General features: G+C 40.9%; 2 protein-coding genes across 16 annotated transcripts in view; one reads left to right on the forward strand and one right to left on the reverse strand.

Moving 5' to 3' along the window:
• Window positions 1-17543, reverse strand: part of TFB1M (transcription factor B1, mitochondrial) — a 55054-nt gene that overhangs the window by 8255 nt on the left and 29256 nt on the right. The window lies entirely within an intron of this gene.
• On the forward strand, window positions 8353-10929 carry CLDN20 (claudin 20). Its single transcript, XM_065588878.1, has one exon. It carries the CDS (start codon window positions 8469-8471, stop codon window positions 9126-9128), a length of 660 nt encoding a protein of 219 aa, XP_065444950.1. The 5' UTR covers window positions 8353-8468; the 3' UTR covers window positions 9129-10929.

Here is a 17543-nt window from a genome sequence, read left to right on the forward strand (position 1 = left end):
TCCTTGTTGTTTTTGTAGATACAGACTAACACAGCTACCCCCCGATACTTGACACTTTAGTCACTGTACCTTTTAATTTCTGTTTAACTAACCCCCTCATTTTTGCATAGTTCCCCCTTTTGAAATTAAATGCCACAGTGTTGGGCTGTTGAGATGTTCTTCCCACCACAGGGATGTTAAATGCTATTGTATTATGGTCACTATTTCCAAGCGGTCCTGTTATAGTTACTTCTTGGACCAGCTCCTGCGCTCCACTCAGGACTAAATCTAGAGTTGTCTCTAGAAGGACAGGGTGACCCTGTGGATAAAGCAGTGGATGGGACTCTAAGGGACTTGGATTCTGTCCTGGCTCTTCTACTGACGTGCTATTTGACCGTGGCAGGTCACAGCAGCTATCCATGTCCACTCAGACCTTTTGTACATCTTCTCTTTTTAGACTAAGATCTTCAAAGAAGGGCCAGTCTCTTACTACATGCATGTATAGGACCTAGCACAATGGGACCCTGATCGTGGTTGGGGCTTCTAGGCACTAAAGTAATATAGATAATAGGAACAATAATAAAATAAATACAGAATGCCCTGCAGTAAATAACAAATGACATAAGTTCCAAATGAGGTGAAACTGAAAAAGAGTAGAAAGGAGAGGAATAAGGGGACATTATAGAGCTACAGAAATAAGAATGAAAGGCACAGAGAAGGTCAATAGAGTTTTCTTATTTATCTTTTCACACAATACAGGAACAAGGCAATATCCAATAACATTGGAAGGAAACAAACTAAAACAGATAATTACATATACTATATGTATTAAGCACAATGCATAATTAACCTATGGAACCTAGTGCCAAGAGTTAGTGTGGCAATGATGTTAGCATCACTGAAAAGGAATTAAATATTCAACTGAATAAGAATATTATTTGCAGTTATTACTAGATAGGATAAAAAGTATAAAGGATATCAACTCTCATGCTACAAGATGTAAAAACCAACCATTAACTGTCTGGGATTAGAAGGAAATTTTTTTCACAGGCATGTTACTGCATATTTGTCTATTATGGAAGTTTTACATCTCCCTCTGAAGCATCTGGTATTGGGCTATGTCAGACTAGATGAACCACTGCTCTGGATTGAAATGACAATCTGGTTACTACACTCAAGTAAATCCAGAAAAATTCCACCCGTCATCAATGAAAAAAAGATTCACATCAGTGTAACTGAAACCAGAACTTGGCCCCGGGAGTATATGCTGCAGCCAAAAAAAATCATTCATGAAAAGACACATGCACATCCAAATTAATCATCTGCATATGCAAAATGCATACTTAGCTGGGAAAATTTAGCAGCTGGACATGCAAGTGGTGGTTTGCATATGCAAAAACATATTTTACATGCACAATCAGCTGTTTGCACAGGCATCGTGAGTACTCAAGTTTAGGTGACTGTTTAAAATTTAACCTAAGACATAAAAAACACAATTTTCACAAAATAAGAGATAACAGGACCAAAAAAACCCATTTGGGTCATCCACTCTGCCTCCCCTGCATTTTGTAGAATGACTTTAAAGTGAGATATATGAATCCTTGGCTTTGGAAGTAGGAGTTACCTTTGTAAAGAAAATTTCAGAAAAAAATTAAATGCAATTTATAATTTAGGAGGACACCAGCTTTCCTTTGGAAGAAAATTTGCAATCTCAAAGCTGACCAGCAATATTTTCAGCTTCTAGAAAAAACAAAGCACTCCTCAGCATTCACTCAATTACAGGAACCGTTTTCCTTAGAAACCTAGGAAACTGCCTGGTTACTATGGCAACAGATACAGGAAAATGCTTTTTACTTGTAATTGGACACTTCCTTTAAATTACGTACATTATTATCCCGTTCTATTTTATGCATATTAAAAAGGCTAGAACAACATAAACCTGCAGCATAGTACACAGAAATGCATTTAAAATATACTGATTCATTTGCTTATCTTATTGTCAGTTCTTTTTACTTATTTTCCAAATATTTTTAATATGCAAGAAATCATTACAAATAATGCAAAAATAAAGTAATAATAAACACTAAAAATGTTTACAGTTGAAATAAACTGATCTGTCAACAGTGTAACAACACTCATTACCACTCCTTGTTCCCATAGGGTATACTAGTATGATGGAGATTCCTGCCACATGATACAACAACTTCAACACAAACATATAATTTAACTTAGGTCTGCCCATTCCCTGGACAATGAAAACAAATACACTAAAGAAAAATAAGTTTATGTGCCAGTCAATTATCACTGTTCAGGTAAAGTAACTATCACTTACCCAGCAGTCGCAACAAAGCTAAGATAATGGGAAATACACATCTGCAGCAGAGCAGTGCTAGCTGCAACCCTAGATACTCCTTTCTGAGATTCAGTTTTATTTTAAAACTTCACCAAAATGAGAAGCATCAATTGCCTTCACTCTAAATAAGATGGGCACAAGCCAGCATTCTGAGAATACAAGTTTTCAGAACTGGGGTTTTATCTGTCCACCATAGAGATAAGGGACAGCTGTATATTTGGGAAGCAGAACTAATTTCCTCAAAATTTGTCACATTCACATCTTGGGTTTTCATTCAAGTCTAACCCTAGTGAAAAATAATATTCAGGAAAATATTCTTTCCTCATTTGCAGTTGTGCCACCCCACTAACACCAATGGACCTGATTCTGATATCACACCAGTTTGAGGCCCAACATTTGAAAAATTTCCCTGGAATTTCTTTGCTTTTGTGCAGTAAGTTAGAACTTCAACATTGATGGGGGGCTTTGGTGAGGGAGGGTATGTTTAATTTCCTCTTATTCCTCTCCCCACCCCCCCAAACAGCAGAACTAAAGATACATCATCTCTTTGAAAACTGAGTTTTACAGGCTGCATTCACTCAAAATATTTTTAAAAAGTATCTTGTGCACTATAGGATTTCACTGAACTAAACTAAGAAGACTACAAGTAGGCAACAAAATACCCTCATTTTGATTAAGCTAAGACACTTGTAGGTCACTTCTTTATGGATCAAAACTTACTGATAGTTTTTGGTCTATGAGAGGTTATGGAAAGTTGTACATATTACACAGTAACTGTAATACTGTGGTTCAGCTTTAAAATACTAACTCCATAGAATTCATTAAGTTACAAAAGAAAGTCTCCCCCAGGTTATGATGACCCCCTAATATTCTTTGTAAGAAAGTAATAACACAAAAGCATTTTAAGTTCTCACAAATCCTGCAACACAAATATGTTCCCCCACAGCTTATAAATTATACATCTTTATCTCACTGCACAACCAGCATTTTCCCCACTCCCCTCTTGATTTAACATGCTTCTTCACATTGACTTGTTGGGGCCAATTTGCCAGTGCTCTGTGTTTACCATGTAAGCCTCCTTGAGTGTTACTACTTTATTCATTCATCCAAGCTCATGGAAAGACCATCAACTACAGGAAGATCCAAAGAAGACTAAAGACTGTTAATGAAAGGTATGTAAAACATGAAAATCACATGGAATTGCATGTAACATTTCTAATCATGAATTCAAGCTTACTGTATAAATCTTACTAGGAACTGTAAACTCATATATACAATTATCTTTGGTATAAAACTCCTTTATTCTGACTCTCAATTCCATTGAAATCCACTTTAAAATCTCTTTTTTAAAAACACACATGTAAATTTTCTAGATTCTCAAGATTTTCCTGTATTTGCCAAATGTTTCTAATGTTCATCATGGGATCTGGATATCATTATGTATTTAGGACAAAGGGTTTACATGTGTTTTTCTCATAATCTCTTTGCTTTTGCTCACTAACAGAGTGTTTCTCTAACACAACTCATTGAACAAAGTGGTCCTTTATTCTCTGGTAGATGGAACTGAGAGAGAGAATGGGCAACAGGGCTACACTTGTGGCAGAAGAGAGAAAAAGAACACACAAAGCAATTTTTGCTTAATAAAACGCCAATGCTATTTTATATGAAGAACAGATCTTCGCATTCCAGAGAAACTGTATTTCTACAGGGCACTGCCAGCGAAGAAAACATCTCAGACCTCACATTCAGCGGTAAGTGCTACAAAAACAGAAATTGAAGATAGTATTTTTATTATGGTTCACAGTGTTTATACTAGGTTTTATAGTGCCTGGAATTTATCATACACCTATTAATTACAACATACAACTACTGCTAGCAATGTTTTGGATTGATGTTTGCAGGTTTAAATATGTTGAAACTTACAAATGAAGTAGTAAGAAAGGCTGATAACTCAAAACCCAAATGTGCTGATAAAGCCACACTTTTAAAATGAAAGTTTTGAGATGAGCTAGCCATGCAAATTAGCCCTGTAAATGGAAGCTACGCCATGCCTTTACAAGGTCCTGTTGCAGCAAGTGCAAGATGCTTTTGCCAAAGAAATTCTTGGTAGTTTGAGCAAACTGAAGGGATTCTGAAAAAGGGGAGGTCTTCTGACTGGGTGGCCTGAGTTACTGATGTTAAAGCTGGAATCACTTTAGGAATAGTTTTTCTAAAATGTGTACCCTAACTGTAACAATTTGGCTAATGTATCAACTATATGTCTGGAAAGATGTAGAACAGCCTTTTAAATGACTAAAACTATGCTAACTACCACACAGAAATTCTAATTTCATTCACTAATCCCACACACTATAAACATTTGAGAATTACTTGATTACTAAATAACAAAGTCTTTAATGGGTAGTGCTTCCACATAGACACTGATCTAAACTAATTTCACTTAGTTTGCTCTTATTTTCTTATGTACAACAATCTGAGAAAAGCTTGTGTTCCACTTCAACTTTCCCCACATACTATTTCTTGTGACTGTTCCCTAAACCTCTGACATTACAAATTCCACTTGTTTTCATTTACACAAGTAAAAAAAATAAATGACATTTTAAAAAGTGTTCAAACAGCACTGAGCTTGGCAACCACGTTGCAGGAGTCCAGGCTGACGCCTCTCCCTTCCCTGTGGTTCTGCTAAAAGCCCCACCTAGCCAACAACAGATGTAATTTCATAAGGCAAGCTTTGCTTAATCCTGGACTCCCTCACAGGCTCCAGCAACTCCAAGTTGCCTTACTTGGGATGACAAACAGAAGTAGCCTCATTTCTATTCAACCTGACTCCCAGAAGATTCAATCATTTTAAAGGGAATTGTGTCCACGCTCATAAATGTATATTTTTGGTATTACATTACTGCAAGTGTTCTGGCTTTTGTTAATGTAGCCTGACCCTCCATCTGTAACGTGACTGAAAAAATTCCTCTTCAATACCATGAGTTTAAAAAAAGTGCCAGCCTAAGCAGCAAAGCTGGTGTGTGTTTATGGTCAGAAACGTGCATATGTAAAAATGGCACTTTCTTACACAGCACCTCTGTTCTCTGAGTATTCAAAATTATACAGTCTGATTTTAGTGACAACTTTACTCCCTTTAATTTCTTGTTAGTTTTGCAGAACTGTCATAGTTATGGAAAAGTGATTGGATTTTATTCTTGTTTGTCCATCAACAGAACTTTTCACTAAGGTCCCAATTCAGGAAAGCGTCCCTTTTAGGGCAACACATGCTTGAATTTATGCTAATGGAATTTAAGTAAGTGTGGAAGTGCTCTCCTGAATAGGGAGAGAGTTAGGCATAGGTCCCAAGAAAGCACTTAAACCTAACATCAAACTATAGATTCTTTATTATTGTGGATGCTGAGCAAACCAAAGTGCAGAGGTTTGATTTTCAGATCTTTAGCTGAACTGGCAGAGCTGGTGAGTTAGAAAAAGCATAATTTTACTTGTGAAATGAGCAAATTTGATGTGAAAGTTATTAAGACACAAATGTGAAACCCCACAATCATTTTTACAGGATCATTTCATACTTCAACGGCACTGCAATAATATATTTTTTAAAAGGTTTGTATTTAACTAACCTCATTAAGATATTTTATAAAAAGGGTATAAAATAATCAGTATCAACTCCAGCTACAGAATGCCTCCAAAATGGTTTCACTCTTTTGGGTACAAATGCCCTCTTCCCTCCACTCAACCTCCCTCCCCTGTAAAAGTAAGTATTTAATCAGTTAAATACATAATTGGTTTTCACAACACATACACTTTGGTACACAACAGGCTCCCATGTGTAAATATATATTTTTAGTTCATGACTCATTCATATAATAGTACAAATGAAGCTTTTTAAAAACAAAGTCTCTCATCCCAAGAAGTGCCCAACTCAGCAAGACAAAAAATAAGGCTGTCGCACCAGACATTTTCAATGCTTTTTTCTTTTTCTTTTTTTTTTTTTTAAAAGCTGACAGCACATATTAGCTTCTCCTACTACATCCCTGGAGAACACTATGCATTGAAAAGAAAAAAAAAAAGAGAAACAGATTCTTCTTAAATGAAAGCCTATTACTCAGTGAATGGACTATACTGTTTTTAGAACTGTTTGGTTTTTAATTGTAGGCTTTTGTCCACAGATGATGTAGCTAATCTGTTAATCAGGCTAATGTACATTAACTCCACCTGTAAAAATAATTATTTTTTTGTTGAATCATCTCTCTCCAGATGAACGTGCATAGTTATAATCCCATCTCCACCTCAGTAGCTAGATTTCCCCCCCTAAAAATATCTAAGGGAGTCTTCTGGCCTTCTTACTCACATTGGGACTGATCCTGTACTACTGAAGTCAATATGAGCCTTGCCACAGACTTCCGTGAGCACAGGGTCAAGCCATATTAATTTAGATGGGATAAGCCACAGATTATGGTACAGTTGGTATAAAGGTGGCAGAATCTAGGCTAAAGGTTGTATCAGAGATAAGGTGGGTGAGGTAATATCTTTTATTCGACCAACTTCTGTTGGTGAGAGAGACAAGCTTCTGATTTTACAGAGAGCTCTTTTTCAGGCCTGGGAAAAGTACTGAGTGTGTCACACTGACAAACTCAGTACCTTTCCTAGACCTGAAGAAGAGCTCTGTGCAGCTCAAAAGCTTGTCTCTCTTACCAACAGAAGTTGGTCCAATAAAAGACGTTACCGCACCCACCTTGTCTAATATCCTGACACCGACACAGCCACAACACTGCATACAATAAAGGTTATATTGTAAATTAACCCCAGGTTTTTTCTCCCAGTCTTAGTGATCTAGGGTTGCCAGTTGTAGTTGGACATATTCCTTGAGGACTCATCACATGACATAATCTTTAATTAAATATTAATCCTTCATTCCTGGAGATTCCAGACAATTCTGGAAGGTTGGCAACCCTATAGTGATCGGAGATGAATAAATTCAAAAGTCACTAAGAACTGATCTTTTTTCTTATTATGATAAAAACAATTGTAAACGATAATATTAAAATGACTGGGGGGAAATGTTTGTTTTTCGGCCAGACACTTTATTTGGACATCAAGCTTCAATTTTAGGGAAAGATTTTTAAGGCAGAGACTTAGGGCATGATCTTGCAAGGTGCTGAGAAGCCTCAGCTCCCAAAGTCACCAGGCACTCAGCACCTAAAACTAGATTTAACAAAGAGTTACTGACTGGAATCCCTTCATGTCACAGAAATACCACAGATCCAACAGTGACAGACGTTCTATAGAACCTAAGACTGACAGGTCAGTTGAATGGCAGTGCAATCATTATTTGTTTGTGCTGACAATCATAAAACTGCTGCTAAAATCCTTCATGTGCTCTGAGGACCATGTTTCTGGAACTAAAGAGAAAATTCAGAAATGGGTTACACAAATGAGAGCCTAATTGTAAATATATTTTAAATGAAGCTGACCCTCTTCGCTCCTCCCCAAAAATGTGTAATTCAGTGATAGTATTATTAGACACAAGAGTGGTTGCTATTTTTAAACAACAACATTTTAGAACGAATAGAAAATGTTATCAATATTTTTATTTTAAAAAAATCAATTAACAGCTATATGCCAATTCCTATTACACAATTAAGGTCAAGTACTTGAAGAGTAAAATATATTGTCCCCCACTATGTTTGCCAAATTCTATAATTTTATATACAGCATTCACTTTGCCTAATAAGCCAAAAATCTGGATGCTACCATTAAACATAACTTTGGTGGAGCAAGTTTTAGCTCTTAGCTTAGTCACATATGAAAGGGCAGCTCTTTCTTGTTATCGGTCTCTAAAACACTGTCCATTTGTAAACATTTATGTTCAAGTGCCTTGTGTACAGCTGCTCAGCTGTTCTGCAGGCTTCTCATCTGCTGCAGGGTCACGTTCAGATACTCATTCAGATAGCTCTTATTTTAAATGCAAGCTTTTTTGTTTCCTGATTTCGCCTTTCTTTCCCCCTGCCCTTTTCCTCCCCTCCTTTTTTTGTCACACACAGACAGCTTCCCAGCCAAGGCTGTAGCCATCAGCCAGCTACATACGTTTACAACAGAAGAGGAACGGGCAGACAAAAGGTGACAGAAGATAATCATCATGGCATCAGCAGGTCTACAGTTCTTTGCTTTTATTTTAGCTTTGTTGGGTGTTTTCGGCGCCATCACAGCCACCTTACTGCCCAACTGGAAAGTAAATGCAGACGTGGGTTCAAATATCATAACAGCTATAACACAGATGCAAGGGCTCTGGATGGACTGCACATGGTACAGCACCGGGATGTTTAGCTGCACTCTGAAATATTCAGTCCTATCCCTCCCTGTCTACATCCAGGCTGCACGGACGACCATGGTCCTGTCTTGCATCCTATCAGCTTTTGGGATTTGCATCTCCACAGTAGGAATGAAGTGCACAAAGTTGGGAGGGGACAAGGACACCAAAAGCTACACTTCTTCTGCTGGAGGGGTCTGCTTCATCCTTGCAGGAATCTTTGAGTTGGTACCAACATCCTGGTACACAAGAGAAATAATTTCAAATTTTATGGACCCAACAGTCCCAGAGAGCAGTAAAAATGAACCCGGAGGAGCTGTTTATATTGGATTCATTTCAGCAGGACTTCTGTTCATTGCAGGTGTGATCTTCTGCACATCCTGTTTTAAAAAGCAGCAGGGAGCATGGATTTACCCTACTAAGCAACAACAGTTCCCAGCCACACAGCAAGAGAACAATGCAGGCTACAACCTGAAGGACTACGTGTAAATATAGTAATGTCTATCAGCTGGGGTTTTTTGTTTACTTTAGATTTAAAAAAAACACTTAACTGTTCTTAATGTCAAGGCTGCAATTACATTTTAACAAGGTTTTTTATTTGTAATTAAAATCAGGAAGAAAGATGGCAGGAAATAAAGCATAAATATCTGCTGCAAGCATTTTTTTTTTTTTTTTTTTTGCTGATTTTTTCAAACCAAATTCTTTGGCTTTCCAACTGAAATTTACTGAAGAGAAAGGAACCAATTCAAACAGTGCAATTAAACTAATGGTTAGTTACAGCACAGACAGTTAAACACAAAACAAAATCTATTCAGCAAATACAGGATATCAGTAATGTACCAAAATTTGTGATTTATTTATTTTTTAGAATTTCATTTTAATTATGGCACAAACAAAACCAACTCTCCCTCTATGTGAAGCCCCATGCATTGCTTTTAATCACAGCCACATCTGCCTTTCATTTCCAGCTCCCAACTGCCATGGTAACTAGATTTCTTTTTAAAAAACGCAGCCACATTGTATATCGGCATATCAGGAGCTGAAGAGCTAATGCTGCCATTGAGATATTGCCAAAAATGGCCCCAAAAAATCCCCACCTGCTGTGGGTTCCATTTTTTATTTTAAAAGAAATGTCTACTAGGCAATCTACCACCAAACAACAACTGTTCGGTTTGAGGAGGAAAACGACAAAAGAAGTGTCATCATGACTGAGGAAATACTTGGAAGCTTTAACCCACTGGCTACACATTTAGGCACAAGAAAAATCTGCACCCTCCCTGACTTCTATCTTCCTTCCTCTACAAAGCAAACCACTAGCCTTTAACTAGTGGAGTATTTCACCTTCTGTTATTTATTCATTATTTATTGAACCCTATCAATTTTTGGCCCTTTTAAAATTTAATTTCACAGAGCCTGATCCAACACCCGTTGAAGTCAATGGATGAAACCCACTGCAATATGCCATATACAGCAGTGGTCAATGACAGCATCTTAGTTTACAAATACTTTGTCAGTTTAATTAACTTGGTGAATGTTTCTAAAGCCTCAGAACCTTCTTTCCAGCATGCAGAACTTATTGGACATTTGTAGGAAATGTCTCATGTCAAATATTGTCCAAGATGTTAAAAAAAAAAATGTGAATTTGCTGATGTAAGTGAGGGGATAAAAGAGGAGTGGACCTAGGTTTGAATGTCTGGGGATACGACTCTGGACAAGTTCCTCACAATTCAGTCAGGTACTAGAAGATGTCTTGTTTATTCTTATACAGCTTTTTAGTGCTCAGATTATTAGCTCATGAATCATTAAAATACTATGGTAGAACTTTAGTTTTAAATATATTAATATAGTAAGCATCAAATAAAGACAAATCTGAATGATGTGGAAGAAGTGAAGCTTAATCTTTTGTTATGGGCTTTTATAAAGAGAGAAATGCTTTTGTACACATGACAGTGTCTATCATATATCCATTAGCTCTGAGTTACGAGAACTTGCCTTATATTATATGTTAACAGTGAGCATTTGAATTTTCTGCCTATTTTATGATGTAGTTTGTTTTGTACCATCACTGGCAACTGTGCCAGATCAGCAGTAATTCAGTGGTGCAGACTTAGCCAGAACCACAACTGAAAAAGCCAAAGCTATTTAGGGACAGTGGCCTAGAGCACTGCAACACTCCAAGACAGTTGTGTTGAGTTTATGTTGTAAAAGTGTATACATTTAGAGTTGTATAGTTTTCTTGAAACACCTATATTTTTCTGGAGAACTGATTAATTGAGGTATTATTGTTTCAAAAATATTTGCATGTCAAATTTAGTTGCATGTCCTGTACTTAATCAGGAGCATCTCTAGCTGTAAATTTAAATCAGTATTTTTTAAAAATCACCAGAGAAAACAAGAACCAAAAAAGAAGTCTTGGGAAAGACACAAAAAATATTGATTTGCATGTTGTAAGCAAAACTGAAGACTCCAATTGTTACATAAGCAGCTAAGAAAGACTCCTTTGCCAAGACTACTTATATAGAAGAATCAGAAGTTCCTTATTTACCAATGCAAAATCTAAGCAAGAGCTTTTTGTTTAACTCACAAGCGCCTCAACAACTTTCCAAGAGGGGGGGAAAAAAAAAAAAAAAGGCAGCTCCACATCCAGTATTGGTATCTAATGAAGGTTGTGTGGTAGTCAAACTCTCAAGGATCATGGCAAGAAGTTAGAGGATAAATCTACAAGACAGCAGGAGTCATAAAGCAAAATGTGGCAAAAGGAGTGTGAAAAATAGCTGCAATGTTTTTGTCTGCTGATTTCTGTTTCTTTTGCGCTTGAAATAGTCACTATTTGCTTTAGTTTAGAGAAAAATATTCAATAAATAAAAGCTTAACTTTAAGCATGTCGTCTTTTTTGAAGGGTACTAATCAGAGAAAGCCAGGGGATTACAGGACATCATTCTGATCAACCCATTGCCAGCTAACAGCCTATCAACAGTCTGTGAGCCAGATTCTCAGGTGGTGGAGCTCTATTTAACATAGGAGAGCGGGAGGCAACAGGGATCCAGTTACAGCTACCTGATTCAGGAGGCTGGTTTGCAGTAGCCCCAGTTTTGACTACACCAATGCTGCCATGCCCTCAACTTTGCTGGAGAGGAGGGGATGACCAGCACCAAGTTGAGATTTTGACCCCAGCTCTAGGTTTTTCTCATTTGCTCTCGGTTCACACATTACTGCTATAAAAGGAAACTAGGACTCACTGATATTACTTTATAAAAACTGAAAGTTGAAGGGAGTAAATGGCCAACAAAACAACAGGTCTTTAAAAAAATAATTGTAGATGTTTAGTGCCCCTGACTGACCGTAGTCTTTTCTCCATGCTGGCAGTAAGAAGTTCCAGGTAGCTTTGAGTGTAATTAGCAATGTGCGACACACAGAGGCTCAAGATGCAGAGGAAATGGAGGGCGGGGGGGGGGTGAACACAAGTGGGGGAGAGAAGATTAAGAGCAAAGAATCTGGGAGACAACAAGGCTGGAGGAAAAACAATGCAGCCCAGAAGAGGAGACAAAGACCTAGAAATGGGCTAAGGCAGGGGAGAGCAGTCTCCCCAGAAGAGCTCTGCAGGCGAGTTAGAGAAGTTGGCCAGAGTTTTGAACTCCCTCCTCCTTTCTGAGAAGCACTGATCTGTCTCCACTTCCTTTCTGGCAGTTCAGGGGATCTCCCACTGGGAGGAAGGGGAGAGGATACAGCACTGACCCCAGGGGTACTTTATACAACCCTGTTATCTTCAGGCTGCCTGTACTGTCCCTTGAGCGCCTTCTGCTGGGATATGAAATTACAAGAGAAGGTAGAGCAGGAAGTAAATCAGTAGAACTTGAAAATGTGGCTCTACTGTGAACATGGCATCACAGAACTGTGTTTTTCTCTCTCAAGGATTCCAGGTTAAATCTGCTCAGTTTACAAGTAAAAGTATTTTTTCTTATCAGCCCTGCAAACTCAGCGTGGGATCTGACAGTGAAGCTGTGCAGTTTTTGCTTCATGCGCTCTTGTAAGTAGCAGTCTGCTTTCAGTTACACACGTGTAACCCCACTGCTTATAATGGGGACAGGTCCAACTCCCATGGAGAGGCAACTTCACCCATCCCAAGTTGGAAACCACCACTCCTTGCCAGCAAGACCCTCTTATGCCTTTCCAGCTGCTGGTCTCTTCCTGTCTCATACCAGGAAGAGGCTCAGTCTGCTCCTCAGAAACCAAGGGCAGGGATTTTCTGGATGCCAAGAAGTAGCTATGTATTAATTTTAAAAAGTGCTGGTGAGAGCAGATAAGTGGGCAGGAAGCATGCTGTTCTCTGCCTACTCGAGGGCGGAGTGGCCAGAGAAGGATAAAAAAAGTGATATTAGTACTATTTTATAACTGGGAGGGAAAAGATGCAGACAGGAGTCGGGGTAGGGAAGAGGAGGGAAATGAAAAATAATATGCTAAAAGTTAAATGGGTTATAGTATTTTAAGTCACAGACAGTAAAAAAAAAAAAAAAAAATATTCCTGAGGGTATTCTGTGCCTAAAAATTCTGCACACAGTATTTTAAAATTCTGAAAATGTTATTTGTCAAATAAATGTGGAGGCTCCAGCATGGCATTGGGGAGCACAGGGTACTAGCTGCCCAGAGGTGGGAGATCACTGTGCAGCTTCCGTCCCCATGCCCTGGGGCATGGACTCAGCAGTAAGGCTGCACCCAACCCTGATACAAGGACCAGGTCTGCCCCAGAAACACCCCAGGGCCCTGCCTCTCCATGTGGGCAGGCAGGCTCAGCAAGTCAGGATCCAAGTGTGGAGGGGCTTTAGTGTGGGGGGATCCAGGTGTGGGTTAAGAGGGTTCTGTGTGGGGCAATCTGGGTGCAGGGGTGATCTGGATACATGGGGGCTTGTTGGGGGGTTCTGGGTGCAACGCTAATGGGAAGCAGGGGTTCCTGGTAAAGGTGGTTGGGGCTCAGCAGGAGGGGTGTGGGGGCTCAGTGGGGGATCCAGATGCTGGGGGAATGGGCCTCAGTTGGGTAGGGAGCAAGGTGCAGCTGGTTGGGGCTTGGTGGGGTGGGGATGCGGGTCGGGTGGTCCAGGTACAGGGGGAATGGAGCTCATGGGGGGGGGTGCGGGAGAAGACTTGGCAGGAAAGTCTGGGTATGAGGGGGTCTGGATATGCAGGGGTTGAGAGGATGGGGGAGAAGCTCTATGTATATGGGTCCCTTCCCCTGCAACTGAGGAGTGATGGGTGCAGGAATCGCGGGAGTGGTGGTGCAGAGCTTCCTGCAGCCAGGGGAGAAATCTGGGGGAGGGTCTGACCTGGCCCCAGATGCTGTGCAGGGGAAGAGGAAGTTCCCTCCTCCCCAGCCCATCCAGGACTAGCAGCTGAGCCTGACGCAGGGTAGTAGCCACCAGCCGGGTCTTCCCCAGTCCTGCCCCTGCCCCCACGCGAAACATACTGCTGGGGAGGGTCGCATGACCACTCTTGTGACTTCCCTTTGCTTCCCTGTCAGAAAGTCATTTTTCTGTGGGGGAGAAAAGAAATCTGCAGGGGACAAAAATTCTGCACATGTGCAGTGGCACAGAATTCCCACAGGAGTAAATGAAGACGACTAGAGAGCTCTCAGGTAGATCACTAGCAAAGGGGCAATGAGATAACTGAACAGGATTTAGTTATTTTTATTTGCATTTTTCAACTATGCATATCATGTTTTCTAGTCAAAATAAATACGTTTGTCTCAAAACAAAAACATTAAAGAGGCAGATCTTCCAAAAACGTTGCTGCCCCAAAGAATCCCATCCCATCACCAAGTCCATCCTATCACCAAACCTGTCCCCCTTGAATGACCTGAGAAAGCAGACAAGTTTTGCAGCAGGACCCACGGGTCACCAAAGCCAGGTTCTGAGGGATCAAGAAGGGAAGCAAGTTCCAGACCCAGGGACACTTCACCTAGAATACCCTGTCCCCAGCCTTCTATTCTTAATAGCATAGAGCTGTTTATCTGAAGTGCTCAAGTTATCATAGCTGCCACAGTGTCACACCAGAAAAAAGCAGTGCCCCCCATACAAACAGGGATCACAGCACTGATGATTCCTACCCAGGAGGTATTCTTCCTTTCAAGAAACACTACTACTAGTAATGGTTGATAATTCTCGTGTGCAGACAACTGGGCCACAAGCACTGGGGAGAAGCACTGAGGGAATTTCAGGCTGGAAATAAATCGCACACATTTTCCTGCTTTCTCTGTTCATTTTTGGAATCTTGAGTTTATTAAACTATCAGTTGGGAAGTGCCTCATCACACTGCTGTGCTGCTGCTCTGGATCCATCCCCACCTAGTCTCCAAACAGAGAGATGCCATCACACAACGCAGCTCTCCCCAGTAAGTTTTTGACCATGTTGGTACATCATCTTGGTATCCTCTCTGCTTCTCCTATCAACAGGAGTATATAAAAAAGCAATGCCTACCCCTTCTCATTAGAATAGTGTTATGAATATGTGACGTTATGCCCCATATTCCTTATGGAAATATGCTTATGCTATGGATGTGGTTTAACGGATATATTTTATGCAAGATGGGTCTTGTAAGGTATCATCAGAAAGGTTATAATTTACTGAATGCGATTATCTAATTTGTATGCATGTATCATTTCTGTATCTAAAGTTAGGAATATTGACTGTGTAACAATTACAAGTGTGTGTGTGTGTGTGTGTGTGTGTGTGTGTGTGTGAGACACCCACCACACAACCAGCCATCAGCACTGATGGGCCATTAGGAAGAAACAATAAGACTTTGAAGACACTAACTCTCTCCTTCCTGAGAGGCATCCTAGGAAGTCAATGTGACACTACTAGGCCATGTGGTCATGTCACCTGGTACTAAACACCATCTTGGACATCTAGTAATTTTCCACTGGGGGGGGGGGAGGGGGGGAGAGAGAAAATGGTCAAGACTGGGAAACAAAAGATTCCCACCTTATGTAAATCTTATTTAAGGCTGGGGAGTAAGTTGATCTTGATTCACTCTTCACTGAATCCCGACCCGGGATGACTACTGCAAACACCTAAGGAACAAGGACAAAGGGAAAAGAGGAGGAGTACTGAATCCAAGCTGGAAAAGGAATCTAGTCTGTGAATAAGATACCTGAAGATTTACGCTGCAAGCAGGGTAGCTAACCTTCAAGAATTTCTGCAACCGGCCCCTAAAGGCAACATTTAGGACGAGAAATTACTTCTTGAAACCAGTCTCTTTACGATCTTAAGCTTAGTATGCGTGTTTTGTTTTATTTGCTTTGTAATCTGCTTTGTTCTGTTTGCTATCCCCTATAATCACTTAAAAGTTACCTTTTATAGTTAATAAACTTATTTCTTGTTTATAACATAAACCAATTTGTGTAATTCATATCAGGGGCGGGGAGGGGCAGGAAGCTGTGCATCTCTCTCTCCACATTGACGGTGTGAGGGGTTTGGACACAGAACCCCTTGAGCAGGGCCGGCTTTAGGAAGTGTAGGGCCCGATTCGAACAGTTTTGACGGGGCCCCGACAGGGATGACTTAAAAAAAAAAAAAAAAACGTTAAAAAAAACACGTGGGGCTTGTACTCACCGGGCCGCGCTCTTAGTCTTTGGTGGCGGGTCCTTCACTCGCTCCGGGTCTTCGGCGGCACTGAAGGACGTGCCGGCGAAGACCCGGAGCGAGTGAAGGACCCGCTGCCAAAGACCTGGAGCGCCGCCGGGTGAGTAAAAATTAAAAAAGGTGCCTCTAGCCAGGAAAGGGATTCTCTGCCACTTGCCCCCCCACTCTGGGTGACCCTGCCACTGGGCGCGGGGCCCTCTTAAGCGCGGGGCCCGATTCGGGGGAATTGGTGGAATTGACCTAAAGCCGGCCCTGCCCTTGAGACTGTCACCTGATGTGCTGAAGTTACCTCTGAGCCCATTTTCCCTGCCAGCTTGGACACGCCAGTCTGCTCCAACACAGACCCAGGTCTGGTACACGCCCCCAAAGCTGCAGACTTTAATCAAAAACTGCTCAGCAGGTCACCTATCTCCAGCACCCAGATCCCACTGGGATCCAAACCTCCAATAAATCTGCTTTACTCTGTATAAAGCTTATACAGGGTAAACTCATACATTGTCCGCCCTCTATAACACTGACAGAGAGATATGCACAGCTGTTTGCTCCCCTAGGTATTAATCACTTACTCTGGGTTAATTAATTAACCAAAGTGATTTTATTAAGCATAAAAAGTAGGATTTAAGTGATTTCAAGTAATAATAGACAGAACAAAGTAAGTTACCAAGCAAAATAAAACAAAACATGCAAGTCTAAGCCTAATACATTAAGAAACTGAATACAGGTAAATCTCACCCTCAGAGACGTTCCAATAAGCTTCTTTCACAGACTAGACTCCTTCCTAGTCTGGGCCCAATCCTTTCCCCAGTACATTCCTTGTTAGGTTCAGCAGGCACATTAGGTGAAAAGCAGGGGCTCTCACACAACTGGGACCTCCCTTTGTTCTCTTCCACCCCCTTTTATAGCTTTGGCACGAGGTGGGCAGTGATGAGCTGCCAAAATATTAACAGGTTCCCTCCTCCTCATCCCATCCAACCCCCCCACATTCCTTGACGCCCCCCCCGGGAACCCTGCCCCATCCACCCCCCTTCCCTGTCCCCTGAATGCCCCCTGCCACCCCATCCAACCCCTCCTCTCTTTCCTGATGGCCCACCGGGACCCCTGCCCCATCCAACCACCCCTTCTCTCTGTCCCCGACTGCCCCTGGAATCCCTGCCCCTGACTGCCCCCCACCGCCCCATCCACCCCCTGGTCCTTCCTAACTGCCCCCCCCAGGGACCCCTGCCCCCATTCAATCCCCGTTTCCTGCCCTCTGATCGCCCCAACACCATCC

The sequence above is a fragment of the Chrysemys picta genome, chromosome 3, assembly GCF_011386835.1.
Source record: "Chrysemys picta bellii isolate R12L10 chromosome 3, ASM1138683v2, whole genome shotgun sequence".
Taxonomy (NCBI): Eukaryota; Metazoa; Chordata; order Testudines; family Emydidae; genus Chrysemys; species Chrysemys picta.